The sequence below is a fragment of the Mercurialis annua genome, linkage group LG4 (assembly GCF_937616625.2).
Source record: "Mercurialis annua linkage group LG4, ddMerAnnu1.2, whole genome shotgun sequence".
Taxonomy (NCBI): domain Eukaryota; kingdom Viridiplantae; phylum Streptophyta; class Magnoliopsida; order Malpighiales; family Euphorbiaceae; genus Mercurialis; species Mercurialis annua.
The window spans coordinates 37,772,149-37,795,232 of record NC_065573.1 but is presented as its reverse complement, the minus strand read 5'-3'; the positions used below and the strand labels follow the sequence as shown (position 1 = coordinate 37,795,232).

Genomic DNA, 23,084 nt, shown 5'->3' with positions numbered 1-23,084 from the left:
CCACTATTTTAATGACGTGTCATAATGTGATAGACTTAGTCTACAAATAATATGGTGGACTGAATTTAACTAAAACTGTTTGTCTAATTGTTTTGTAATTTTTCTTTTATGTAATTGCTTAATTTGTTTTAATACTAGTAATTAGTTTTGGAAATTTATTATGGTACTTCTTTTTGGATTTATAATGATTCCCGAATATATGCTTTCGATTGTTAGGAAATTGTTTGGATTGAAATAATTTATTACTCTATTATGTTGATATTTAACTCAAATGATAATAAAATTAAATTTTAAATATATTGATCTATAAAATTTATAAAATTTAATGTTTTAAGATTTCTTATCTAAATCAAAATTATGTATCGGTTTCGATGACGGAACTGAATTAATCAACACTGACTTTTTTTAACAGATTTTTTTTTTTTTTTTTATCAAAGATGGAAATCGACTCTTTAGAGTCTCATGTTAGTTGTTATTTACCGAAGCGTGGTTCGAACCCACAACCTCTCGATGCACTTAGAGACGCCTTAACCATTTAGGCTAGGCCCACATTGGCACTTTTTTATAATCAAATTATATGAAAATTGAATTATAACAAATTATAGTATAAAGTTCGGTTGGTTATTCGGTTAGCTGATAAGACATTAACAAAAAGAAAACAACATTTATCAAAATTAGATGATTTCAAGGATTGAAAAAGGAGTATATATGCCTGCAATTATGCCATGAAATTTTCCTTTGGATGTTTTTAGGCTGGATATTCATTCCTCTATGTTTTCTCCGTTATATTCTTAAAGACAAAAATGACACTCATTCTCTATTTTTTTTTATCTACTCATACATATTACTTCTTCTCCATTTTATTATCAATGATAAGTTTTTTATATTTTATATCATTTTAAAAATAAAATTCATTTTTTATCATTTGAAGAGAGGAGAGTTTTGATTTTATATAAGAATTTTATCCCATAATTTTAATAAAATGATGCTTAGCGCACATACAATTAGAACCACAGTCTATTAAACTGATAGTTTATTCATTGATAGTTAAAAAAAATTAATATTAAAGCCTTTTAATTAAGTATATTTTTAATATTTTGACATAACGTGATAGGTGGGCAAAAAAATTTAAAAACTAATAAGAAAATATAAAAATACCTGGTAATTTTTTTTCTTAAAATGATAAAATTAAGTAATCAGAAACTATTTATTACAAGATTTGAGTACAAAATATGTACACTTTACTCTCATTATATATACTAGTAATAGTCTATTTTGCTATTCAAATCATTGATGAATACTTTTCATGATTCAAAAATAGTGTGCTAGAGAAGCATGAGATATAATCCATCAAAAATATTTGTTGTTTTCACTTGTCACACAAAAATATAGTACATGGATAAGACTCGTTCATTAGCAGATGAACCATTTTAGAGGTCATTGAATTTGTAAGTTTCTTGCATCAACCTACTAACTTCTTCAAACATGTATATGAATATGCTACTCCCAATAACCGATTGATATACAACATTGAACATTGACCGAGGAGCGTGTCACGTAAAGTTCATTGGTATACATCAATTCATTGTACATACATCTAATATTTAATGTATCTTAACCAATTTTTAAGATATCTTTGTCTTACCCTAAAAGAGAAGAAGATATGTTTGTCTCAAATTATTGTCATGTGATTAACATAACATGGTTAGTGCAGGATGCACATTCAGTTCGAATCAAATTAATTTTTTTGAGAATTGAATCGAATTATATTTATATAACTAGTATTAGATATTTCTTTTGTATCGATTGGTATTAAAAGTGAATTTAATTTTTTCATCGTCAAAGTTTAATCCAACAAAATTTACCAATTTGGTTCAGTTATGCGATTTTGTTTGCTTTTTGCACAATTCTAGATAGAAAGTGCTACAATTTCTAAATAAGAATTATATATGTGCAATTTAATTTATATATAATTTTGGGTTGAACAATTTCTTTTATTTATATTCATGATTTTAATATTATTATAGACCAATCTTTAAAAGAATTGGAATCCATAAATCTAACGAGTTAAAATTATTATGTTTATATATCAAAAATTACACAATTTTTTTAACTGAATTAATCAAGTAATTAAGTTCATCTAAACAATCTATATTAGACTAACTATGTTCTGAATTAGTGGTGTTTAAATATGAATTATGTGAGTTTTAAACTTTGAATGACATGGTATTTTGAAAGCAATATTAACAATCTTTTATTTATATTGACCCACTAAATAATAAGGCACTTAAAATTTTATAACTCATATGAATTTAATTTAAACACTCCATTGTGAATATAGTTGTTTCAAATTGCAAAATTAACAAATAAGACTGGCAAATTTATTTTAAAATACAAATATGTTAAAAGAGTTAAGATTATGGATAAATAAAGTTATTTTAATTTTAGATCATAAGTATGTAGTGAAATTTAAACATTTTTATTTAGTAAACTTAACTAAAATTTTAGGTAGAATCCATTCTCAAGTCTTTGTATTTTTTACTTTTTATTTAGTTGGTCCTTTAAAAAAAATATTTGTTTATTTCGTCCCTTTATAATTAAATTTCGCAACGATTCCATCTTTATTTGGACTAAGTAAACAAAAATAAACTTTAAAAAAATATTACATAAAGCGGTAACAAATAAAAAAAATACAAGAACTAACTAAAATAACAAAACAGATCAGAGATAAACTAAACAAAATGTAAAAATATAGAGACCCGAGAATGAATTCTGCCAAAATTTTATAAGACATGGAAATGGAGGTGGGTGTGGGTAGGGCTGAGCAAAAACCGAGTCAAACCGAAAAACCGAGTCAAACCGAACCGAAATAAATAATGGAGTGGTTAGAATGGAGTAAATGGAGTGGTTTGGTGTTAGGGTAAGAAAAAACTCGGTTTATGGAGTTGGTTTGGATTTTCCCTTCGGTGACCGAACCGAACCGAGGAAAACCGAATATAAAACTACGTCGTTTTATACAAGAAACCCTAGGATATATAAATAATTTTATTTCCTAAACCTAACCCTAAAAACTGATCTCTCGCTCTCATTTGCACCGCCTCACTCTCTCTCTAAAAAACGCTCCTCCTTCTCTCTACGAAACCCTAACAATTTAAGCCTAATCGCTCGACTTATCTCTCATTTTAGCAGATAATCTTCCCTTCCCAGCATAGTCTACCATCGATTCTTCGTTTGCTAGCATTTGTTTCTCTGTTCCAGTCTTCCAGTGAAGTTTTTATCTCCTTTGCTTGTGAAGTTTTTGGCTCGCAAAGTATCAATCGATGCTAGACTTATGCTGATTTCTGTCGAAACACACGAATCATAAGGTAATACTAATACAAATGATTATATTTTCCTCTATTTTTTTTATTTTGCTTTGATCTAACATTTTTCTTTTTATTTTTGTCTCTTCTTGTAGATTGTGTTTCCTTTATGACCTAAAAAAGAGTTATTAAGGTAAACCCTTATCTGTGGACTCTGTTACTGTCAATTTCTATCCCATGTCTCTCTGTTTTGATTCGTATTGATTCGTGGTTTTGATTGCTAATATCGGTCCTGTTTTCATGTTTCAATGGCTGAAATTTGTTGGTATTAAAGGCTTTGGTGGAAGCCCCAATCTGCACTATTCTAAGGTAAAACCTAATGCTTGCTTTCCTGAGTTCTTGTATTGTTGTTGATGTTTGGTCTTTGATTTTCTTGTGTTCCATGTCTCTGAGTTTGGTTGTTTCTTCTTATTTCATGAACTCTTTGCACAAATTGGTGCTTAAAGCTTTGGTGGAAGCTCTGTTTTTGTTATACAAAGGTAATGTTTTGGCTTTTATGATTAAAATGTTTGTTTATTATGTTTTTATTTTGATTAAGATTGTGTATGACCTAATCTGTGTTTTTGTTTTCTGTGTTTGTGTTTTTGTAGATGGACACTGATTCTGACCCTGCAATTGACCTTAATTCTGAAATTGATCTAGAAGCCATTACTGGCCAACTTCCTGTTGTCCAAGAGATTGCCCCAGATGGAAATGGTGGACAAAGTCCAATGGAAGCAAATGCAGTGACTAACCCAGACCATGCTGGTGGTAGTGGTGGACAAAATAATCCAGTGGAAGCAAATACTAGAAAGAGAAAGGAAGTCCACCAAAGATCAATTGTTTGGGACCATTTCAATGCTATTAAAGATGCTGATGGGGTAATCATACAAGCTAAGTGTTCTTACTGTGCTCGTATTTATAACTGTCATGCCAAAAAAAATGGTACATCTACTTTGAGAGGTCACATGCTTAGATGCAGTAAGCACCCGCATAGTTTAGAAACCAGACAAGCTTTATTATCCTTTCAGCCTGCTGTAAATGTGGGTGTAGTCCCTAATAGTGGTCCTCAAATGTGCAATGTTGCTAATTGGAAATTTGATCAGGAAGCCATTAGAAAGGCTGTGTCATACATGATTGTGGTTGATGAATTGCCTCTGAAATTTGTTGAGAAACAGGGTTTTAAAAAGTTGATGAGTATTGCATGTCCTAGGTTTAAAATTCCATCTAGATGGACTGTAAATAGAGACTGCTATGCCATGTTTGTGGAAGAGAAGCTGAAACTGAAACATTTTATGAAATTTAATACTCAGAGAGTAAGTCTAACTAGTGATGCATGGACTTCTAATCAAAGAATTAATTACATGTGTGTCACTGCCCATTTCATAGACACTGAGTGGAAGCTTCATAAAAAGATAATTTCTTTTGTACCTTGTTCTAGGCATAAGGGTGAATACTTGTCTAAGGCTTTAGAAACCTGTTTGCAAGAGTGGGGGCTCAAGAATATCTTTACTGTGACCCTTGATAATGCTGAAAATAATACTGCTGCCATGAGTTTTTTCATGAAAAAAATGCTGACTTGGGGTTGTAGTCCTGCTAGATGTAAAGTTGCTCACATGAGATGCATAGCTCATATTCTTAATCTGGTTGTGTCTGATGGTCTAAAAGAAAGTGGAGCTTCTGTTCAAAAAGTTAGGGGGGTTGTTAGATATATTAAAAACTCACCTCTTAGACTAAGTAAGTTTAAGGAATGTAAAAAGACATGTGAGTTAGAATGTAAGCGTTCATTATGTCTAGATGTCCCAACTAGATGGAATTCAACTTATCTCATATTGAGTACTGCCTGTTTGTATCAAAAAGTCTTTGAGGAGTATGAAGAAACAGAGTCAAGCTTTAAAAAAGATTTGGGTGATAGTGTTCCTGGTTTCTTGGATTGGGAACATGTTAAGGAGTTATGTGGCATGTTAGAATGTTTTTACAAAATGACATTGAGAATTTCTGGTTCTCTTTATGTGACTTCTAACAACCATTTCAATGAAATTTCTGATTTGTGTACAATCTTGCAAGACTGGACAAGGTCTGATGATGTGTCATTGAGGTCTATGGGGTCTAAAATGAAACAAAAATTTGATAAATACTGGGGTGATCCTATTGTAATGAACAAGTTGATATTCTTTGCTAACATTTTAGATCCTAGGGATAGAATTCTTTATTTGGAGTACACATTGACTCATATGTATGGTGTTCAAGAGGGTAAATTTCTGTTTTCTGGTCTGATGGATGATTTGCTTGCATTATTCAATGACTATGAATTACAACATAAGAAAGAAAAGGCCATTGGTGGTGGCCAGACTAGTGTGTCATCTGAGCATGTTGGTGGCTTATCTCAAGCCAATTCTGTGTTGAAAGAGAGGTATCTACAAGAAATGAAGGAGACTGGTGGTGTTGGTGGGACCAAGAAATCTGAATTGGATTTGTACCTTGGAGAGGCAGTAGTTGCAAATGAGGAGAATTTTGACATTCTCAGATGGTGGAAGCTGAACTCAGAGAGGTTGCCTGTCCTCTCTAAAATGGCTAGAGACATTCTTGCAGTCCCAGTCTCCACAGTTGCTTCTGAGTCAGCATTTAGCACTGGTGGAAGAGTGCTAGATGACTTCAGGAGTAGCCTGACTCCAACACTTGTGGAAGCTCTAATCTGCACTCAGGATTGGCTTAAAGACCCAACTAAACCTGTTTCTGTTGAGGAGTCTTTGGATGAATTGGAGCAGTTTGAAGAAGGTATTATACTGTCAAACTTAAATTTTAGTTTATTTACATTTTACTTTGATTATTTATGAATTATTAACTCTCTATTATTCTTTTTTTGCAGGCTTTCAAGAACCAACCAATGCTAACACTAATGCTGTTGTTTGTCTATATGTCCTTTTCTCAATTTACTTGATGTTTGTTTGGTCATATGACATGTTGGCATGTTGGACTAGGAAGCCAAATCTGAGCTTGTTGCCTTTATGATCTAGTTGCCTTCTGATAAGTTAGCATAGACATAGTTTATATGTGTGTTGTTGGATTTGATTTCTCTGTCTTTATGCTTCATATTGGCTGTGATGATGCTTCCACCATCCAAGTTTGAATACTAATGACTGTAAATTGATGAGGCACTATATTTATGCCACCATTTTATGGACTTAGTGTTTGTGCTTGACATATCTTATATCTGAGCCTTTAAAGCTTTTGACATTGCTGATGAGATCTATTTATGTTTTTCTGTTGATTTCTCTGCTATGTCTTTGCTAATTTATCATTACATATTTTGGCTGTGATGAAGCTTCCACTTGTTTAAGTCTGATAGCTTGATCATTAACTGTGTGACATTAATTGTTGCCTTTAATTGATTTGATCATTAACTGTGTGACATTAATTGTTGCCTTTTAATTGATTTGAGCTTAAATGACTTATATTTGAAGTCTGAGCCTTTTTCTTTTACTTACATTAATGTGAATACTATTTTGCTTTTGGATACTGTCTTATTTCATTGTGTTATTTTGCAGGATTGACTTGTGAAGGAAATTTTGAAGCTGTACAGGCTTGTTTTGACCTAAAGCTGACAGATTTAGGGTATATTTTTGGTGAATATTTTGTACACCCATTAATTGTAAAAATGTAATAGCTTAGTTATGTTTTTTTGTAAAGCTAAGCTATAGTTTAGTATACTAAACTTGATATTTATATAGGCTTAGTGATGGGTGATTTTGAGCCAATGCAATTATGAAAAATTGCAAATGATTGGCCTTTTGATTATAATTTGTAATTTTTTGTAAAACTGTCAAATATATATAGTTTATTATTTTTTTTAATTATTTTCTATATATTTAAAATTCGGTTCAAACGGCTCGGTTCGGACGGTTAAACCGAACTTTCGGTCCACCGAACCGAAAAAACCGTATACCGAATTGCATGGTTTGGTTCCCTTAAAATAAAAGTGGTTTGGTTCGGTTCTGGGAATTTGGACTCCGCACCGAACCGAACCGAACCGTGCTCAGCCCTAGGTGTGGGTGTGAGTGTGATGAAGAGGAGATGCATAAAGCATAATGCATTTTAGTTGAAATAGTAGCAAGATGAAACTTAAAAAGAAGGCAACAACTCCTCAAATAACTTAATAAATATGGTATCTTGTTTTCTAATTTAAGTTAAAGTTTTCTAATTCATGAATTTCAGACACTCACCAAATTCACCTCCATAATCTCATCATTACAATTAACCTCCAAGAAACATGCAATGCCATACATTCTCCATCCCCTCCTCTATTCCATGATAAATTTCTTAATGGTCTGTTTGGTTCAAATGAATTTCACAATTTTTATGGAATTCAATTGAATTTTTACAAGATATGTGTTTAATTCAAATGAATTTTCATAATTTAAATTTATATTTATACTCGGAAATACAATATTTAATTTATTTCACTTAATTTAACATTATTTTCATATTTAAAATCCAGAAAATCAAATACAAAAATTTATTTTTCAAATAATTTTTATGTAGAATTCATTTAAAAAGGAAAGGAATTGAAATGAATTCTATATTAGAATTCATCCAAACAGGCCCTAAAAGTCTAATAGTTTTTTTTATATTTTTTCAATTTCGTATTGTATTTCAACTTTTTAAAAATATAAAGTGACATAGTTCTGATAAATTCACGTCGATTGCTCAATTTTTAAATATAATGCCAATTGTTTTTAGCTTTTTTCTTTTACAACTAGCTATTTTTATTTCGTCAATTGTAATCTAAATTTGATATGTACATTTCTATTGAAAAATGTGAGGTCACACAAATGGAAAAAAAATGATTTTTTAATTAATATGTCTAACTGGCTAAAATTAAAATACACTTATAAAAATGAAATTAAAATTGACAATTTTGAAATATTTGGATCTATAATAAAAGAAAGGATATCTTTACTGATTAGGGCTAATTTTTTTCTTATAATTATTATGTCAACATGGAATTTTTTTTTATTTAAATCTGGTCTATATTTTATTGAACAAAGGATCACTTTACACCTTGAACTTGGCGCAAAGTATCAAAAACGTCAAAATTAACAAAATGGGGTCACTTTTACCCTGAACTTGTAAAATTTGGTACAAAAACCCCCCTCCCCACTCTCACTTAAGAGAGTGAGATACACTCTCCGGTTTTCAAAGTGGTTTTCGGTTTCTTAAGGTGGTTTTTGATATAAAAAAGTTTAAAATGGTCCTAATTCTTTTTAAACCATTTTAAATTAATACCTAATAATTAAAAAAACAATTTAGTCCCTCTAATCAAGAACTTAAAATAACAAATTAACCCTTTAAATTATACATATATAACAAATTAACCCCTAACTTTTTATAATTTAATTAAAAAAAAATTAAAGAACAGACCCACGGGTCTGTTCTTGACGACCCGTGGATCTGTTCATCACTTCCATTAAGGAAGTGAAGGATTTCTTCACTTCCTTAATGGAAGTGATGAAGAGACCCAGATGGGTCTCTTCGTCACTTTGACGAAAGAGACCCAGATGGGTCTCTTCCTCTTCACTTCCATTAGGAAGTGAAGAAAATTAAATTTTCTTCACTTCCTAATGGAAGTTATGAACAGACCCATCTGGGTCTGTTCATCTTTTTCGTTGAAGAAGATGAACAGACCCAGATGGGTCATATCCGCTCCTCGAGGAGCAAAGCAAATTTCTGAGGAGCTGTTGCTCCTCTGAGAAGAGGAGCAGCAACTCCCGTTTTCCGGCGAGGAGGCTCGCCGGAATAAAAAAATTAAAAAAAGAAGTTGAAAAAAGTTAAAAAAGGCCCTTAAATTAATTAGAATTTAATTGTTATTAATTAGTGTTTAAAAGTGATTAATTAGAGTGAATTAGGTTTAATTAGTAACCCACTCTCCAATTAAGTGCCACGTCAGTATAAGGGGTGTTTTTGTACCGGTTTTGACAAGTTCAAGGTAAAAGTGATCCGGTTTTCTTAATTTGGACGTTTTTGATACTTTGTGCCAAGATGAGGGGATAAAGTGATCCTTTGTTCATATTTTATTTACAAATCTAAACCAATTAGGTGTTAGAACATAATAAACCGGTGAAAATATATAAATTTTGTAGTGTGTGTGTGTGTGAGAAGGCCAACTCTGAGTAAACTAGCTATCATAAACTTATTTGGTTATTTAGTTAAGACATTGTGCATAAAATGCAATTTTATCTGTGATCTATTGGCTCCAACATGTCAACTTGTCAGCTGCACAAATATAGCATTTGACAGGTAATAGAACCTCAGATCTTGAAAGAATTTTTAGGTTTCATGCCAAACATAATACTGTTTCATTCATTCAATTTTTTATTATTAAATTTATTGTTATTTTATTAAATAATTTTTGAATTAGTATTTTTATTTTCTTAAACTATTGTTCTTTTTTGTTTCAAATAATATTTTTTAAAATTAAAAATAAATTGATAAATGGTTACAGAAAGCTTTTGAAAGTTAATGATCATAGTAAAATCACTTTCAACAAATTACGATTAGAAAAAGCAACCTTTGAGGAGAAAATTAGGGCATGTTTATGAACAATTAGTACTGTAATTAATTTGTATGCTTAACGAATTGACTATTTAATGAACTAAACTAAGTTTGGAAAGTGATATGAGAGCATGCAAATTAAATGACCAAGAACTTGAGAGAAATAAAGAACTACCCTATACATGGACAGATAGACCTTATCATAAGCCTTGGTATACAGCCATTCGAGCCCGTATATTTTGGACCGGGTTTGAATAGTTAATTTTATTTTAGGCCCGGTCCAAACTTATAATAAATCAGATCTGTATGAGCAAGTTTGTCTGTTCATTTTGTGTAATATTTCGTTTAAGTCCGATAAGATCTAGTCTAAACCCGTAAAAATTATAATGTAAAAGTCATATTTGAATAGTAAATATAAGACCGGAATCGAACTCATACTAAATTTATTGCATTAAAAATAGTCAAGTCCGGTTAGAATCTGTTCAAATTCGGTCCATGGACATGTCTATAAAATGGACTTCCATAAACAGAAGTTGGTGAATAAAATGGGCAGCAATTGCTGGGTTTATTTTTTGTTTTTGTAAGGCGATCTGCGAATCAGGCTGCGCACTTGTTAGCGCGTAACGCCCGTTCCCTGTCAGGTCATCGGGATTGGTTTTCGAACTTTCCTGAGTATCTTACTCCTGTAACTGCTTCGATATTTCATTAATGAGATTTGATTATCAAAAAAAAAAAAACTTCAATTCCCTCTGTTCTTATGAGTTATTTGGATAATTGATTTTGGAAGTCACTATATTTCTCAAAAATTGCAAAATGGTGACAGAACTTCAAAACGTAACATTTTAGTTACTATACTATTTGGTTATGTTATGATATAAGGATTTTTGGTCACTGAAGAAAAATATTCCGAGTCGATTTTTTGTTAATTGTGTGTATATATAAAATACAAGGTATTATTTATCATAAATAATCAAATTTTGATTACTACATATGTATAATTTGACCGTAAAACACTTAAAAACCTTCAAAAATTACATATTTAAAAATTTAGTAACCATATTGTGACATTTTGAAGTTCAGTCACCATTTTGCAATTCTTGAAAAGTACAGTGACTCCTAAAATCAATTACCCGATTTATTTAGCAACATAAGATAGCATAAGAAAGATTTGTTTTTGACTTAGTCACTTAAGACAAATGTTAATAATGATCATTGAACAAACTAAACTGTTCCTAGCCCCAGTTGGATTAACTCAACCATTAATTAATGAATTAATGAATGAGGTCACTGCTTTTTAATTTAATACTATTAAAATGTGAAAAAAGAACAAAGTATTTTCTAATCAATAGAAAACATACAATTAAGTTGGCAACAAATTTCTCGAGTGTAATAAGTAAAAAAAAATATTCATTACGAATCACATGAGTCCAGCAAAAAGAGTGCTTCCAAGAAAATTAAAATATTTTTTTACCGGAGAAAATTAGAATATTGGTGGGTACAAATTAAGGACTTTGTTAATACTCTAAATCAAAAGGCAAAATCTCATCAATTGGAAGAAATTAGCAAGACAATCCAGTAATGCAAACATTAACATATTTTCATTTTACATTCATAAACTTCTGCATATTTCTATTCTTTCTTGCATATTTATGGCATCCTGACCCTCTCAAGAAACCAAATTTTTATGGGTTCAGCACCAAATTTAGCACAACTCAAAAGCTAAACCAAAACCCAAAATCAAATTTAAATTACTTGACTGATCAAACTCCTCAGCATCCACTAGACCCACTTACAGTTCAAGAAATCAACACAATCAAATTAATTCTTTCATCATATCAACTCTTTTTGTATTCATTTCCTGCTATTCATTATTTATCACTTGATGAGCCAGACAAATCTTCAGTCTTGAAGTGGAAAAAAGGTGACCCGATTCCTCCAAGAAAAGCACTTGTAATAGCAATATTCAACACTCAAACTCATGTGTTAGTTCTTGACTTAAACTTTGGTCAAGTTATAAGTCATGAAATTAATCCTTATTCAGGCTATCCTATGCTGTCTAATGAAGATATTTCTGATGCAACTCAAGTAGCTCTGTCTTATCCGGAACTAAACCGGTCTGTTATAGCCAGAGGAATGAGTTTTAGTGATTTGTATTGTTTGGTTCAGTCAACCGGTTGGTTTGGTCCGGATGAAGAAGGAAAAAGGGTCATTAAGGTCCTCTGTTACTCAAGCCAGGGTACAGTAAATTTCTACATGAGGCCACTTGAAGGGCTAATTCTAACTGTTGACCTTGACAAGAAAAAGGTAATAAAATTTTCTGATAAAGGAAGAGAGATTCCAATTCCCGGAGGTAAGAGCACAGATTATAGATATTCAGCACAAGACATGACCGAACCGCTAAAAATGGAGCCAATCAACCCAATTTCAATGGAGCAACCAAAAGGACCGAGCTTTACTATAGAAAATGGTCATATAGTGAGATGGGCCAACTGGGTTTTTCATATAAAAGCTGACCAAAGGGCTGGGTTAGTGATTTCACAAGCCATGGTTAGAGACTCAGAGACTGGGTTGCTGAGGAGTGTGATGTATAAAGGGTTCGGTTCAGAGGTTTTTGTGCCGTACATGGATACAGACGAGGATTGGTATTTTAAGACATACATGGATGCTGGTGAGTTTGGTCTAGGAGTGAGTGCGATGCCACTTGTGCCGTTAAATGATTGTCCTAGAAATTCTTATTATATAGATGGAGTTTTTGTGTCGTCCGATGGCAGGCCTTATGTTCAGCCCAGCATGATTTGCATTTTCGAAAGGTATGCTGGAGATGTCAGTTGGCGCCACTCGGAAATGGCCAGTTACAATTTTGAGGTATATATGGTTTGGTTCGATTTGATATAATAAAATATAAATATTTTCTCCATTAGATTTCGTTTGAAAAAATTGACATCCTTATAAATATAGATCAATTTAATTTTGAAGAAAATGAAAAATTTTGATTCGGTTTGTTTCGAACAGAATGTCGTCATACTTCATTTAGAGTTATTTTGTGATTTTGACTTCAATTGCCTCACAGATTAGAGAAGCAAGACCAAAAGTTACACTTGTGGCTAGAATGGTAGCATCATTGGCCAACTATGACTATATATTTGATTGGGAATTTCAAACCGATGGTTTGATTCGAATCAAGGTCAAATTTTAATCAAAAACCTCCTCTTGCTTTTACCTCTTAATTCCATTTTTATCAAGTATAAATATTGCATATATGTTTTTTAAATAATATTCCAGGTGTCTCTTTCTGGGATGGTAATGGTAAAAGGGACTCCATATCAAAATGTACATGAAATTCCTAATCAAGAAGAAATGTCAAGCCGTTTAATATCAGAAAATGTGATCGGTGTTGTTCATGACCATTTCATAAACTTCCATCTCGACATGGACATTGATGACAGTAATAACTCATTTACTGAGGTTAATTTAGTTAAGGAAGAGAGTTTAGCAGGTGAATCGCCAAGAAAAAGTTACTTTAAAGCCAAGAGAAAAATAGCAAAAACAGAGGAAGATGCAAGGATTAAACTTAACCTATATCAACCATCAGAATTTCATGTAATAAACCCTTCGAAGAGGTCTAGGTTAGGAAATCCAACAGGGTATAAGGTTGTGCCTGGTGCTAATGCAGCTAGCTTGCTTGATCTCCTTGATCCTCCTCAACTAAGAAGTGCTTTCACCAATAATCAGGTAAAAATTTTTTATGTCATTTTTAATAGCTTTTGTCCACCATGTCATTCGTGGAGAGAGTAAATCATGTTATAACATATTAACTAGTTACATCAGAAATAAACATGACCAATATAGCACAATATTTAAACTAAACTTGTAGAAATAATATTGATTATTTTAGTATAGTGCTGCTGATTTTACTTCTTGGATTGGAGGTTGGTTATAATTGTTAGGCATGTGTTCCTGTGTGGTGTTTAATAGATTTGGGTTACGCCCTATAACCGGAATGAACAATGGGCTGGAGGACTTCTTGTCTATCAGAGCAGGGGAGATGACACACTCGATGTCTGGTCTCAAAGGTATTGCACTCCAAAACCTATAACTTTGCCATACATCACTAGAGCTATTCATTCACCGACTACCCACCCGGCTCGTCTAGCTCCAGCCGCCGGACTTAAATATTTATATTTTATCAAATTCCGAACGAGTTTGAACACTTATCAAGCTCATTTCATTACATTTTTTTACATAGGTCAAACAAATTTAGACTGAATTTATAAATCTGATATTTCAATCAAGTTTGGCTAATAAATAGTGTTAGATTCGAACTAAATATGGACTGGGTTTATTTGTGTTCAAAATAATTAAGTTTGATTAAATTTGATATGAATCCATTCAATTTTGACATCTGAACAAAAATATATGCATCACTAAATATGATTTTTGTTTTATCTTTTGAATATGATCAGGAATCGTGGTATAGAGAATACGGATATTGTGGTGTGGTATACCCTAGGGTTTCATCACATTCCTTGCCAAGAGGATTTTCCTGTGATGCCAATTGTATCATCAACTTTTGAATTAAAACCTGTGAATTTCTTTGAGAACAATCCCATTCTTAGGGCTGCACCGATGTCTGAAACCGACTTGCCTGTCTGCTGGCCGGCAGCTTCATCTTGATTTATGATGTTTTTTTTAATGACATAATTTATAAGTAAACGTACATTAGTAGATTGATGAACCAAAAATTGATTGTTTTTTCTGGATTTTTATTACCTATTACTATACATATGTAGTCTATGATTTTAGAACAGTGTTGTCACATGATAAGTGGAGGCTAAGACAAGAACTTCTCCAAATGAAGCGTAATTTTCCTTCACAAAAATATGAACTTTCACTGAATAAAACAGAAAATATAATACTACGTACCATTGTATATAATTTGTAGTAATTCAATGGAAATCTATGAAGCACAGAAACTTCGACGAAGTTGCGTGTCCTGTTAATTTCTGAAACGTTTTGAAAACCGTAAACTCTCAAAAACTCTCGAAAACTTATAAGAAAACTTTTTGGGCCGTTTCCATAAATTAAAAAGTTATAAAAAAACCTAAAACATTCTCAACAAATAATGTTTTTGATTCAATTACCTACAATTTTTTATTGTTCAGGTTATTTACAATAAAACTTATCTTCTTATTTTTTTAAATTTAATTATGCTTAATTTATTTATTAATACGGATAAATATATAAATAAAATTTTATATATATAGCATTATTAATTTTATAAATATATCTCTATATTTTTATTATTTACACGTTTCTTTCATGTTTCGTGTCCTTTATTTAAAAAAAATACCGTTTTCACGTGTCCGTTTCGTGTCGTTTCTGTTTTCATACTACCTAGATGGAAATTGTAGATAGACAATATAACTAATTAACCAAATGCATATCCTTTAAAAAAACAATTAACTATATGCATATTGTAATCCAAGTCTCTTGTCATCATTGCTTTCTTTAGTGGATATTTGGTCCCATATGGAATCCTTATTTTAAAGATTCGAATATAGAAGAGTTTTGGGCCATATGGAATCCTAATTCATTTAAGCAAACGAATTTTTTCTCTTAAAAAACAAATGTTTTATGAAATGATATGAATAAAAAATTCAGTTGAACATTTTGTTTGTTAATGATAAACCTAATCGAATAAGATTGATGAGGTACAAATCATACCTATCACTTCGGTATTCAAATAATATTGGTTAATAAACTTTTTTTATCTCATTTTTTCACAGTTCCATATCCAAATACGAATCAGCTACATGATTAAACTAAAACAATCTATCTTCAGTTGATTTGAACTTACCAGCAGCCATTATAGTTAGGAATTTGATCTGATCTTTTCAGTTCCCCTCTAGTAAAAAAATACTACTAATTTACATGATCATAATAACGCTTTCCAAAAGCTAGCTTTATTATTTCTATTTTTTCACGAGAGTCTACTTCGTAATTGATGATCTGTCTTGATCGCAACCATCTATTTTCATTTCTAACTCTATATATCAACACACGTACACTCATCAAATACCAATATAGCAACAAACCAAATTAACCAGTGAGTGATGGAATCAAGAAACTTTCTCCGTTTCCTCTTGATCTTTGTGAGTGCTTGTCTTCTCTTGCTCTTCACCTGGATTCATCTTCCCTATGCTCCGGCACCGCCATCCGCCACCGATGGTTTCTTCGACTGCGCCTCCGGTTCTTCTTTGTGCACCTCAAAGAACCGGTTTTTCCAACCCAAAAACATCATCAAGAAACCCCCGAAACCCACCAGCCACCGTCATGAAGCGGATCTTCCTCGCCACCCTTTAGACCCGTTGACCATCCAAGAACTGAACAAAGTTCGTAAAATTTTAAAATCTCACGAGCTTTTCAAATCATATCCTTTCTCTTTACACTCTGTAGTACTCGACGAGCCAGAAAAACCTCTTGTGCTTAAATGGCGGAAAGGAGACCCCATGTTGCCACGAAAAGCAGCCGTCGTGGCACGAGTGGACGGCAAGTCGCACGTGCTCACGGTGGATTTAGACACAAACGATGTTTTTGTTCAAGAAAACAATCCGCTCACTGGTTATCCGATGATGACGGTGGAGGACATGACTTCAGCGACTTGGGCTCCGCTGGCGAACGCTGACTTCAACCGTACGATCATCGAACGTGGAGTTGATCTTGAAGACTTGGCTTGCTTGCCGCTTTCTTTAGGGTGGTTCGGCGAAAATGAAGAGAATCGGAGGTTAATAAAAGTTCAGTGTTTTTCCATGAAGGGCACTGCAAATTTCTACATGAGACCGATCGAAGGACTGACCGTTCTACTTGATATGGACACTAAAGAAGTGGTGGAGATTTCCGATAAAGGCAAGCATATTCCGATACCGTCGGCAGCTAATACAGATTATCGTTATTCTTCTGTAGAAGCAAATCAAGAAATGAAAATGATCAATCCGATTTCTATAGAGCAACCAAAAGGACCGAGTTTTACAGTAGAGGACGAGCACATGGTGAAATGGGCAAACTGGGAATTTCATCTGAAACCCGATTCAAGAGCTGGAGTGATCATTTCTGATGCTCGGGTTAAGGATCCGGATAGTGGAGTGATGAGGAGCGTTATGTACAAAGGGTTTACTTCAGAATTGTTTGTGCCTTATATGGACCCTACTGATGCATGGTATTTTAAGACTTATATGGATGCTGGTGAATATGGGTTCGGGTTACAAGCTATGCCACTTGACCCGCTTAATGACTGTCCCCGGAATGCCTATTATATGGACGGTGTTTTCCCCGCCGGTGATGGAACTCCATATGTCCGATCAAATATGATTTGCATTTTTGAGAGTTATGCTGGTGATATTGGATGGAGACACGCTGAAAGTCCAATTACGGGCATGCAGGTAATAATATTTGGACTCCAGTATAAAGCGTCTCAAATATATACATAATTTTCATTTTGTATCAAATCGATACACCGATTCATAATCCAATATAATTTATTGAAATAACCATATTGAAATAGCACCATTTCTCAGTATAATATACTGATGTGGAACTCTTTTACGAATGACAATTATATTGAAAAAAATGAACATATATAAATTGTCCCTAAAACTAACTTAAATATATTCTATTTTATTTTTATTAATCAGAGTTATTAGTTTTTTAGAATTGATGCTATACATGTTAACTATCATTTGTTACTTGATAAATTCATGGACACTTTTGTTAATTAATTATGAGATTAATTTGTAGAAAGATAACTTAGAATATTATACGGTATTCTGATTTATTTTTATTTATTAGTTTTTTTTTAGAATTGATATTATACATGTCAAGTATCATTTGTAATCTGATTAAATTATGGATATTTTTCCTATTTATGTGATTAATTTGTATTATTTGGCTTTGGCAGATTAGAGAAGTGAGGCCAAAAGTGACGCTTGTGGTTAGAATGGCAGCATCAGTAGCAAATTATGATTACATAGTTGATTGGGAATTTCAGACTGATGGCCTAATTAGAATTAAGGTTAGTGATTATGCTTTCTTTTGTTCCTGTCAAAAAATAGAATTATTCTTATTGATCGAACAATTACATTATATAAAGACAGATGCATTATATAAGGTGTCGAATTGACAGCATAATCTTACAAAATACAAGACGTCAAGACTAGCTACTTGGCTTCAATCGCACAACTAAAGCACAAGATAGGCTAAATATTTTGGGCCGTATCTAAATTTCATGACATGTTTCAAATTAGGATATTAAACTCTGTAGATCACTAAACTTTCCTCAAATTACAGAAAGGTCATTAAAAAAGTTTTTGTTACAAAATGGTCATTGAACTATACCTTTTATTACAAAGGGGTTCAGCCATCTAAAACGTTGCGTTTTAAGAAAAAACGCAACATTTTTGCTTATGTGGCAAGCCAAAATTACAAAAAGGAACATAGTTCAGTGACCTTTTTGTAATAAGATGTATTATCTAGTGATATTTTTATAATTCACAAAAAGTTTAGTGTTATTTTTGTAACAACATAAACATTTTTGTAGTAAAATATATAGTTCAATGATCATTTTATAACAAAAGTTTTTTTAGTGATCTTTCTGTAATTTGAGTAAAGTCTAATGATCTACAGAGTTTAATATCCTTTCAAATTAATATCTAAACTTCTATTTATATAAAAACTGATGGGACAACAAATATTCTATGAATAAACGTTGCAAAATCAGTTTAATTTTATCGAACAATATTAAAATATTTTCCTTTGATATAAAAAGTTAAAAATCATGTAGTACAAATTAAAAATTAAGATGTCAATATAAAATATATATATTAAATAACCTCACAAATTTTCGTTGCAACATAAGTAAATTTTAATGTGATATGTTTTAGTGATTTTTTGTGGTTATTAGAATAATATTCAATAACCAAAATTCAAAAGTTTTTTTAAAATAAGTTTAAAGATCAAATTAAAGTTCATTTTAGAAAATCATACCCATCGACTAAATCAAATAACAGAGTTAACTAACGGAAATGGGTAGTGGTTAATTTAATAAAACAATAGTAAATAACAATTGACTTTTTAAAAATTACAGAAAAATACTCCATCCGTCCCGTTTAAGAAGAGACAAATGACTTTTTCACATAGATTAAGAAAGCATTAACTACTATAGTGTTTTCTTATTTTGCCCCTACTTATGATTGTATTATATTTTGTGTATAGTCTAATAGTCATTAATTATGGAAAGAGAAAAGAGGGTAAAAAAGGAAAATTTATACAAATTGGCACAAAAAACACGATATGGCCTTTTTAAGTGGGACAAATAAAAATGAGATATGTCCCTTTTTAAATGGGACGGAGGGAGTAGTAATTATGATCTAATATCGGAAAAATAGTAATTATCCTTTTTTTTAGCCCCAATAATACCTACTAGGAATATTCTGAAAATGTATACGACACCAACTAGAATCCGAAGCATCATCCCCATGTATATTTGTTGAAAATAATGCATCTTCTATAAGATTCTTTCCTAATTGTCCCTACAGAACTTTAATATTTGTCCACTTACTATATTTGAATTCTTCAACTTTCATTTCGTTTTTTCTTGCTAATCTTTTATGCGACGGCGATAGCTTATCTTTGTAAACCTCACAATTTGGTACCACAGGTTGGACTTAGTGGAATTCTGATGGTGAAAGGCACATCATACAAGAACATGAACCAAGTCCCAGCTGCAAATCAAGAAAATCTCTACGGCACTCTTTTATCAGAAAATATCATCGGCGTCATTCACGACCACTACGTTACATTTCACCTTGACATGGACATCGATGGCGCTGCTAATAATTCCTTTGTGAACGTAAATATCCAACGGCAACAGACTTCAAATGGAGAAACCCCTAGAAGAAGCTACTTGAAAGCTTCAAGAAAAGTTGCTAAGACGGAAAAAGATGCTCAAATTCAGCTCAAGCTTTATGATCCTTCGGAGTTTCATGTGATTAACCCTAGTAAGAGAACTCGGGTCGGAAACCCGGTCGGGTATAAGATTGTTCCGGGTGGTACTGCTGCTAGCTTGCTTGATCATGATGATCCTCCGCAGAAACGTGGAGCCTTTACTAATAATCAAATATGGGTTACCCCGTATAACCGGAGTGAGCAATGGGCGGGTGGGCTTTTCGTTTATCAGAGCCAGGGCGAAGATACTTTGGCAGTTTGGTCTGATAGGTAACCACATAATTTCTTCCAAATCTTAATGAATTCAAATTAAAGTTGTTTCAAAATGATCTAATTATGCTCTAGGGTACGTAATAAAGCAGTTCTAGTCAATAATTGCTCATTTGACAGCATGAAAATATGTGATTAATATTGATTATTTTTTAGTTAATATGCGAGTTGACCCGACTCGATAATACCCGTAACGTAACACATTTTTTTTTTATGGGCAGGGATCGTCCAATCGAGAATAAAGACATTGTGGTATGGTACACATTGGGATTTCATCACATACCATGCCAAGAGGATTTTCCAATAATGCCAACAGTATCAGCCAGCTTTGCTCTAAAGCCTGTCAATTTCTTTGAGAGCAATCCTATTCTTCGGATCCCACCCAATGTTGAGAAAGATTTGCCCGTTTGCAAGCCTTCTGATGCTACTTGAACCTCCAACTAATGATCAATTATTGTTGATAAAAATATTTAGCTGCAGTGGGGTCTGTACAAATTATTAGTGATAATTAGCGTTGAAGAATATTATTTGTCATTAATATTTATGACTAGAAATAACCGTGTTTGAGTATCATTTTATGAGTATCTAGTTATTAAAAATTTCAGTGTCCCTTGTCGTATCATTGCATTTTAATTTTTAACAACAATCAGTTTGAAAGAATAAACAAAATATATAAACAAAACAACTATATTTTTATACTTAATTATAGGATGACGAATAGAGCTAACAATTTCCGATATTGACATGTATAACAGGTATAATAAATATTATAATTTTTAATCATGACTTTTAAATTAAATAGTTAAAGGGTTATTACTAAACACGTTATAACTATATGTTTTATTTATTGGTTCATGGATTTTTTATATATAGCTATAAATTATAAAACATTTCTAGTGAACGGGTTGGACAGTTCGATACATATTAATCTATTAAATAAACGTATTGCGTTTGAGTTTGGAATTTTAACAAAATTAGTTAAACATATCTGAGTTTATCTTGATTGTATATATCTCAATTTATTGTGCTTAATGAGGGTTGATAGACTAATTTATAAAAACTCGAAAGGCATACAAATGATGTATGCTGAATGGTGGATTTTGACAGATTCTTTTGGCAAAGGTGTGAGTGGAAGAAATTGATGAATTAATAGGGATGGATAGATATGTTAAAGTCTGTATTCCTCCTACTCCAATAAGCCAAAAAAGTAGTGTTGTGATGCACATAAATTTAATGAGAGGATTATAATATAATGCACTCACAAAATACAATAGTATAGTAGTGACTAGTGAGTCTGTGAAAAAGACTTGTCAAATTACCACTTTTTATCCAAAAAAGCGAACCAACTCAAAAAAACCATTAGTTTCAAATGAGCTACATACACCCACTTCACATAGAAGTTGGGATTTCTGATGGGCAGAGTTTGGTGCATGATTCACTTGCCTTATGAGGACCTGGTCATTGGGCCCAATACCAGTCCGGTCTGTACAAGCCAGCCCACTTGGGCCAGGAGGAAATATTTATTTTATTTTTTATTTTAAAATTAAATGCAGTATTAGTTTAAGTCCATTTTGGATCCGCTAAATGTATAGATTGAACCTTCTCGTTTGGTTCGGTTTTAAATTTGGACCCTAATAAATTATTTTTCGATGGAGGTACTTAATATTATAAAAAAATTTAAATCGAACACTCCAAACCTAAAATGCCATATTTGTTAGTGACTGGCCAACTCAGTACTAATGTATCAGGTTTGATGGTTCACATTAACCAATCACTAACGAATATGTGACATTTTAGGTTCAGAGGATCTAATGTAATTTTTTTATAACGTTAAGTACCTCCATTAAAAAAAATTCATTCGATTTTAAATTCAAAACCGAACCAAACATGAAGATCCAATACGTATATTTAACCAACGGAACCCGTCTAAAAGTAATATATGAACCAATAATAAGATAGCGAAAGTTAGATCTCAAGCGAACCAGACTGGAATTAAGCTTGCATTTCTAAACTTGAATTCGATCTGAATTTGTATAAGTCTGACCCATGAACTGATGAACATATATACACACTAACATATAAGAAGAAATTACGCCCCTTATGTTTTTATTTTGAATTTTTTACAATAATGCAATCTAACTTTTTGCTCTTGCAAAAATATCTTTTCATAATTTTTTTTGGCAAAAGTACACCATCTATCAATAATCTACCAATAATAAATAAAAATTTAATTGGTTTTAATTTTTGTATTCATTATTTTTACCAATAATATTACAAGTGGAGGCATAATTAACAGAGTTGATTTTGTATAGGCAAGCAATTTCATTAATATATGTGTATTGCTATAAAATTACTTTAGAGAACATTTCTTAGATATATTATTTTAATAAATTTAACTATGAAGAACCAAGTAAATAAGAGTTGTTTATTATAATCTCTTAAGAGATAATAAAACAAATTACCATCAAATGGTTAATTTTTAAACATTTTCTAATTAAATTAATTACTTATTATATACTCAACTTTTTTAGATAACTGATATTGTTTAAACTAAATTATTAAATTCTTTTATTTATATTTATTAATATTTATAGTTGGCTTAAATTGACATAAAATAAATCAAATTGGCTGCACTTAAAATAATTAAAAAGTTTAGATATACTTAAAATTTTCATTAAATATATGTATATATTTATTGTTAAATCTTAATTTAATGACTGAATGCAATGTGCCGGGACTAAATAAGTATTGTTTTTACCTAAAAGGAATTCTGAAGTTTGAATTTCCATAGTAATTTAGATTGTTTTTGTGTTTGTTAATTTTAAGTACAAGAATAGATTTATGGTAGTTTTATTGTGTGATATGATAAATTCCTTGGTTAATCTATTGCTTGGTCCTTTTCTTCTTTTTAATTTTCTTTTT

The 23,084-nt window shown here is 31.8% G+C and overlaps 3 protein-coding genes across 3 annotated transcripts; all 3 read left to right on the top strand.

Moving 5' to 3' along the window:
* The first annotated feature begins 2,792 nt into the window (after positions 1–2,792).
* LOC126679348 (zinc finger BED domain-containing protein RICESLEEPER 2-like) lies at positions 2,793–10,151 on the top strand. Its single transcript, XM_056105551.1, has 10 exons — positions 2,793–2,804; positions 3,259–3,310; positions 3,637–3,671; positions 3,953–6,119; positions 6,211–6,283; positions 6,359–6,372; positions 6,890–6,967; positions 7,557–7,667; positions 9,548–9,638; positions 10,004–10,151. The coding sequence occupies exons 1-10, from the start codon at positions 2,793–2,795 to the stop codon at positions 10,149–10,151; spliced, it is 2,781 nt and encodes a 926-aa protein (XP_055961526.1).
* A 1,256-nt stretch (positions 10,152–11,407) lies between these two features.
* Positions 11,408–14,618, top strand: LOC126679203 (amine oxidase [copper-containing] gamma 1-like). Its single transcript, XM_050374185.2, has 5 exons — positions 11,408–12,758; positions 12,964–13,077; positions 13,176–13,625; positions 13,869–13,966; positions 14,357–14,618. Exons 1-5 carry the CDS (start codon positions 11,472–11,474, stop codon positions 14,565–14,567), a joined length of 2,160 nt encoding a protein of 719 aa, XP_050230142.1. The 5' UTR covers positions 11,408–11,471; the 3' UTR covers positions 14,568–14,618.
* A 1,265-nt stretch (positions 14,619–15,883) lies between these two features.
* On the top strand, positions 15,884–20,735 carry LOC126677256 (amine oxidase [copper-containing] gamma 2-like). Its single transcript, XM_050371798.2, has 4 exons — positions 15,884–17,332; positions 17,848–17,961; positions 19,606–20,162; positions 20,384–20,735. The coding sequence occupies exons 1-4, from the start codon at positions 16,007–16,009 to the stop codon at positions 20,592–20,594; spliced, it is 2,208 nt and encodes a 735-aa protein (XP_050227755.1). The 5' UTR covers positions 15,884–16,006; the 3' UTR covers positions 20,595–20,735.
* Positions 20,736–23,084: the final 2,349 nt, after the last annotated feature.

Bases quoted from the DNA above. Each gene is read 5' to 3' on its own strand.
- LOC126679348 (XM_056105551.1), top strand. The intron at 3,672-3,952 runs GTAAAACCTAAT...GTGTTTTTGTAG, and splicing joins CCAATCTGCACTATTCTAAG to ATGGACACTGATTCTGACCC. The intron at 9,639-10,003 runs GTAATAGAACCT...AACTAAACTAAG, and splicing joins ACAAATATAGCATTTGACAG to TTTGGAAAGTGATATGAGAG.
- LOC126679203 (XM_050374185.2), top strand. From the start codon at position 11,472: ATGCAAACATTAACATATTTTCATTTTACATTCATAAACTTCTGCATA. The intron at 12,759-12,963 runs GTATATATGGTT...ATTGCCTCACAG, and splicing joins TGGCCAGTTACAATTTTGAG to ATTAGAGAAGCAAGACCAAA. The intron at 13,626-13,868 runs GTAAAAATTTTT...GGTGTTTAATAG, and splicing joins GTGCTTTCACCAATAATCAG to ATTTGGGTTACGCCCTATAA.
- LOC126677256 (XM_050371798.2), top strand. From the start codon at position 16,007: ATGGAATCAAGAAACTTTCTCCGTTTCCTCTTGATCTTTGTGAGTGCT. The intron at 17,333-17,847 runs GTAATAATATTT...TGGCTTTGGCAG, and splicing joins GTCCAATTACGGGCATGCAG to ATTAGAGAAGTGAGGCCAAA. The intron at 20,163-20,383 runs GTAACCACATAA...TTTTATGGGCAG, and splicing joins TTGGCAGTTTGGTCTGATAG to GGATCGTCCAATCGAGAATA.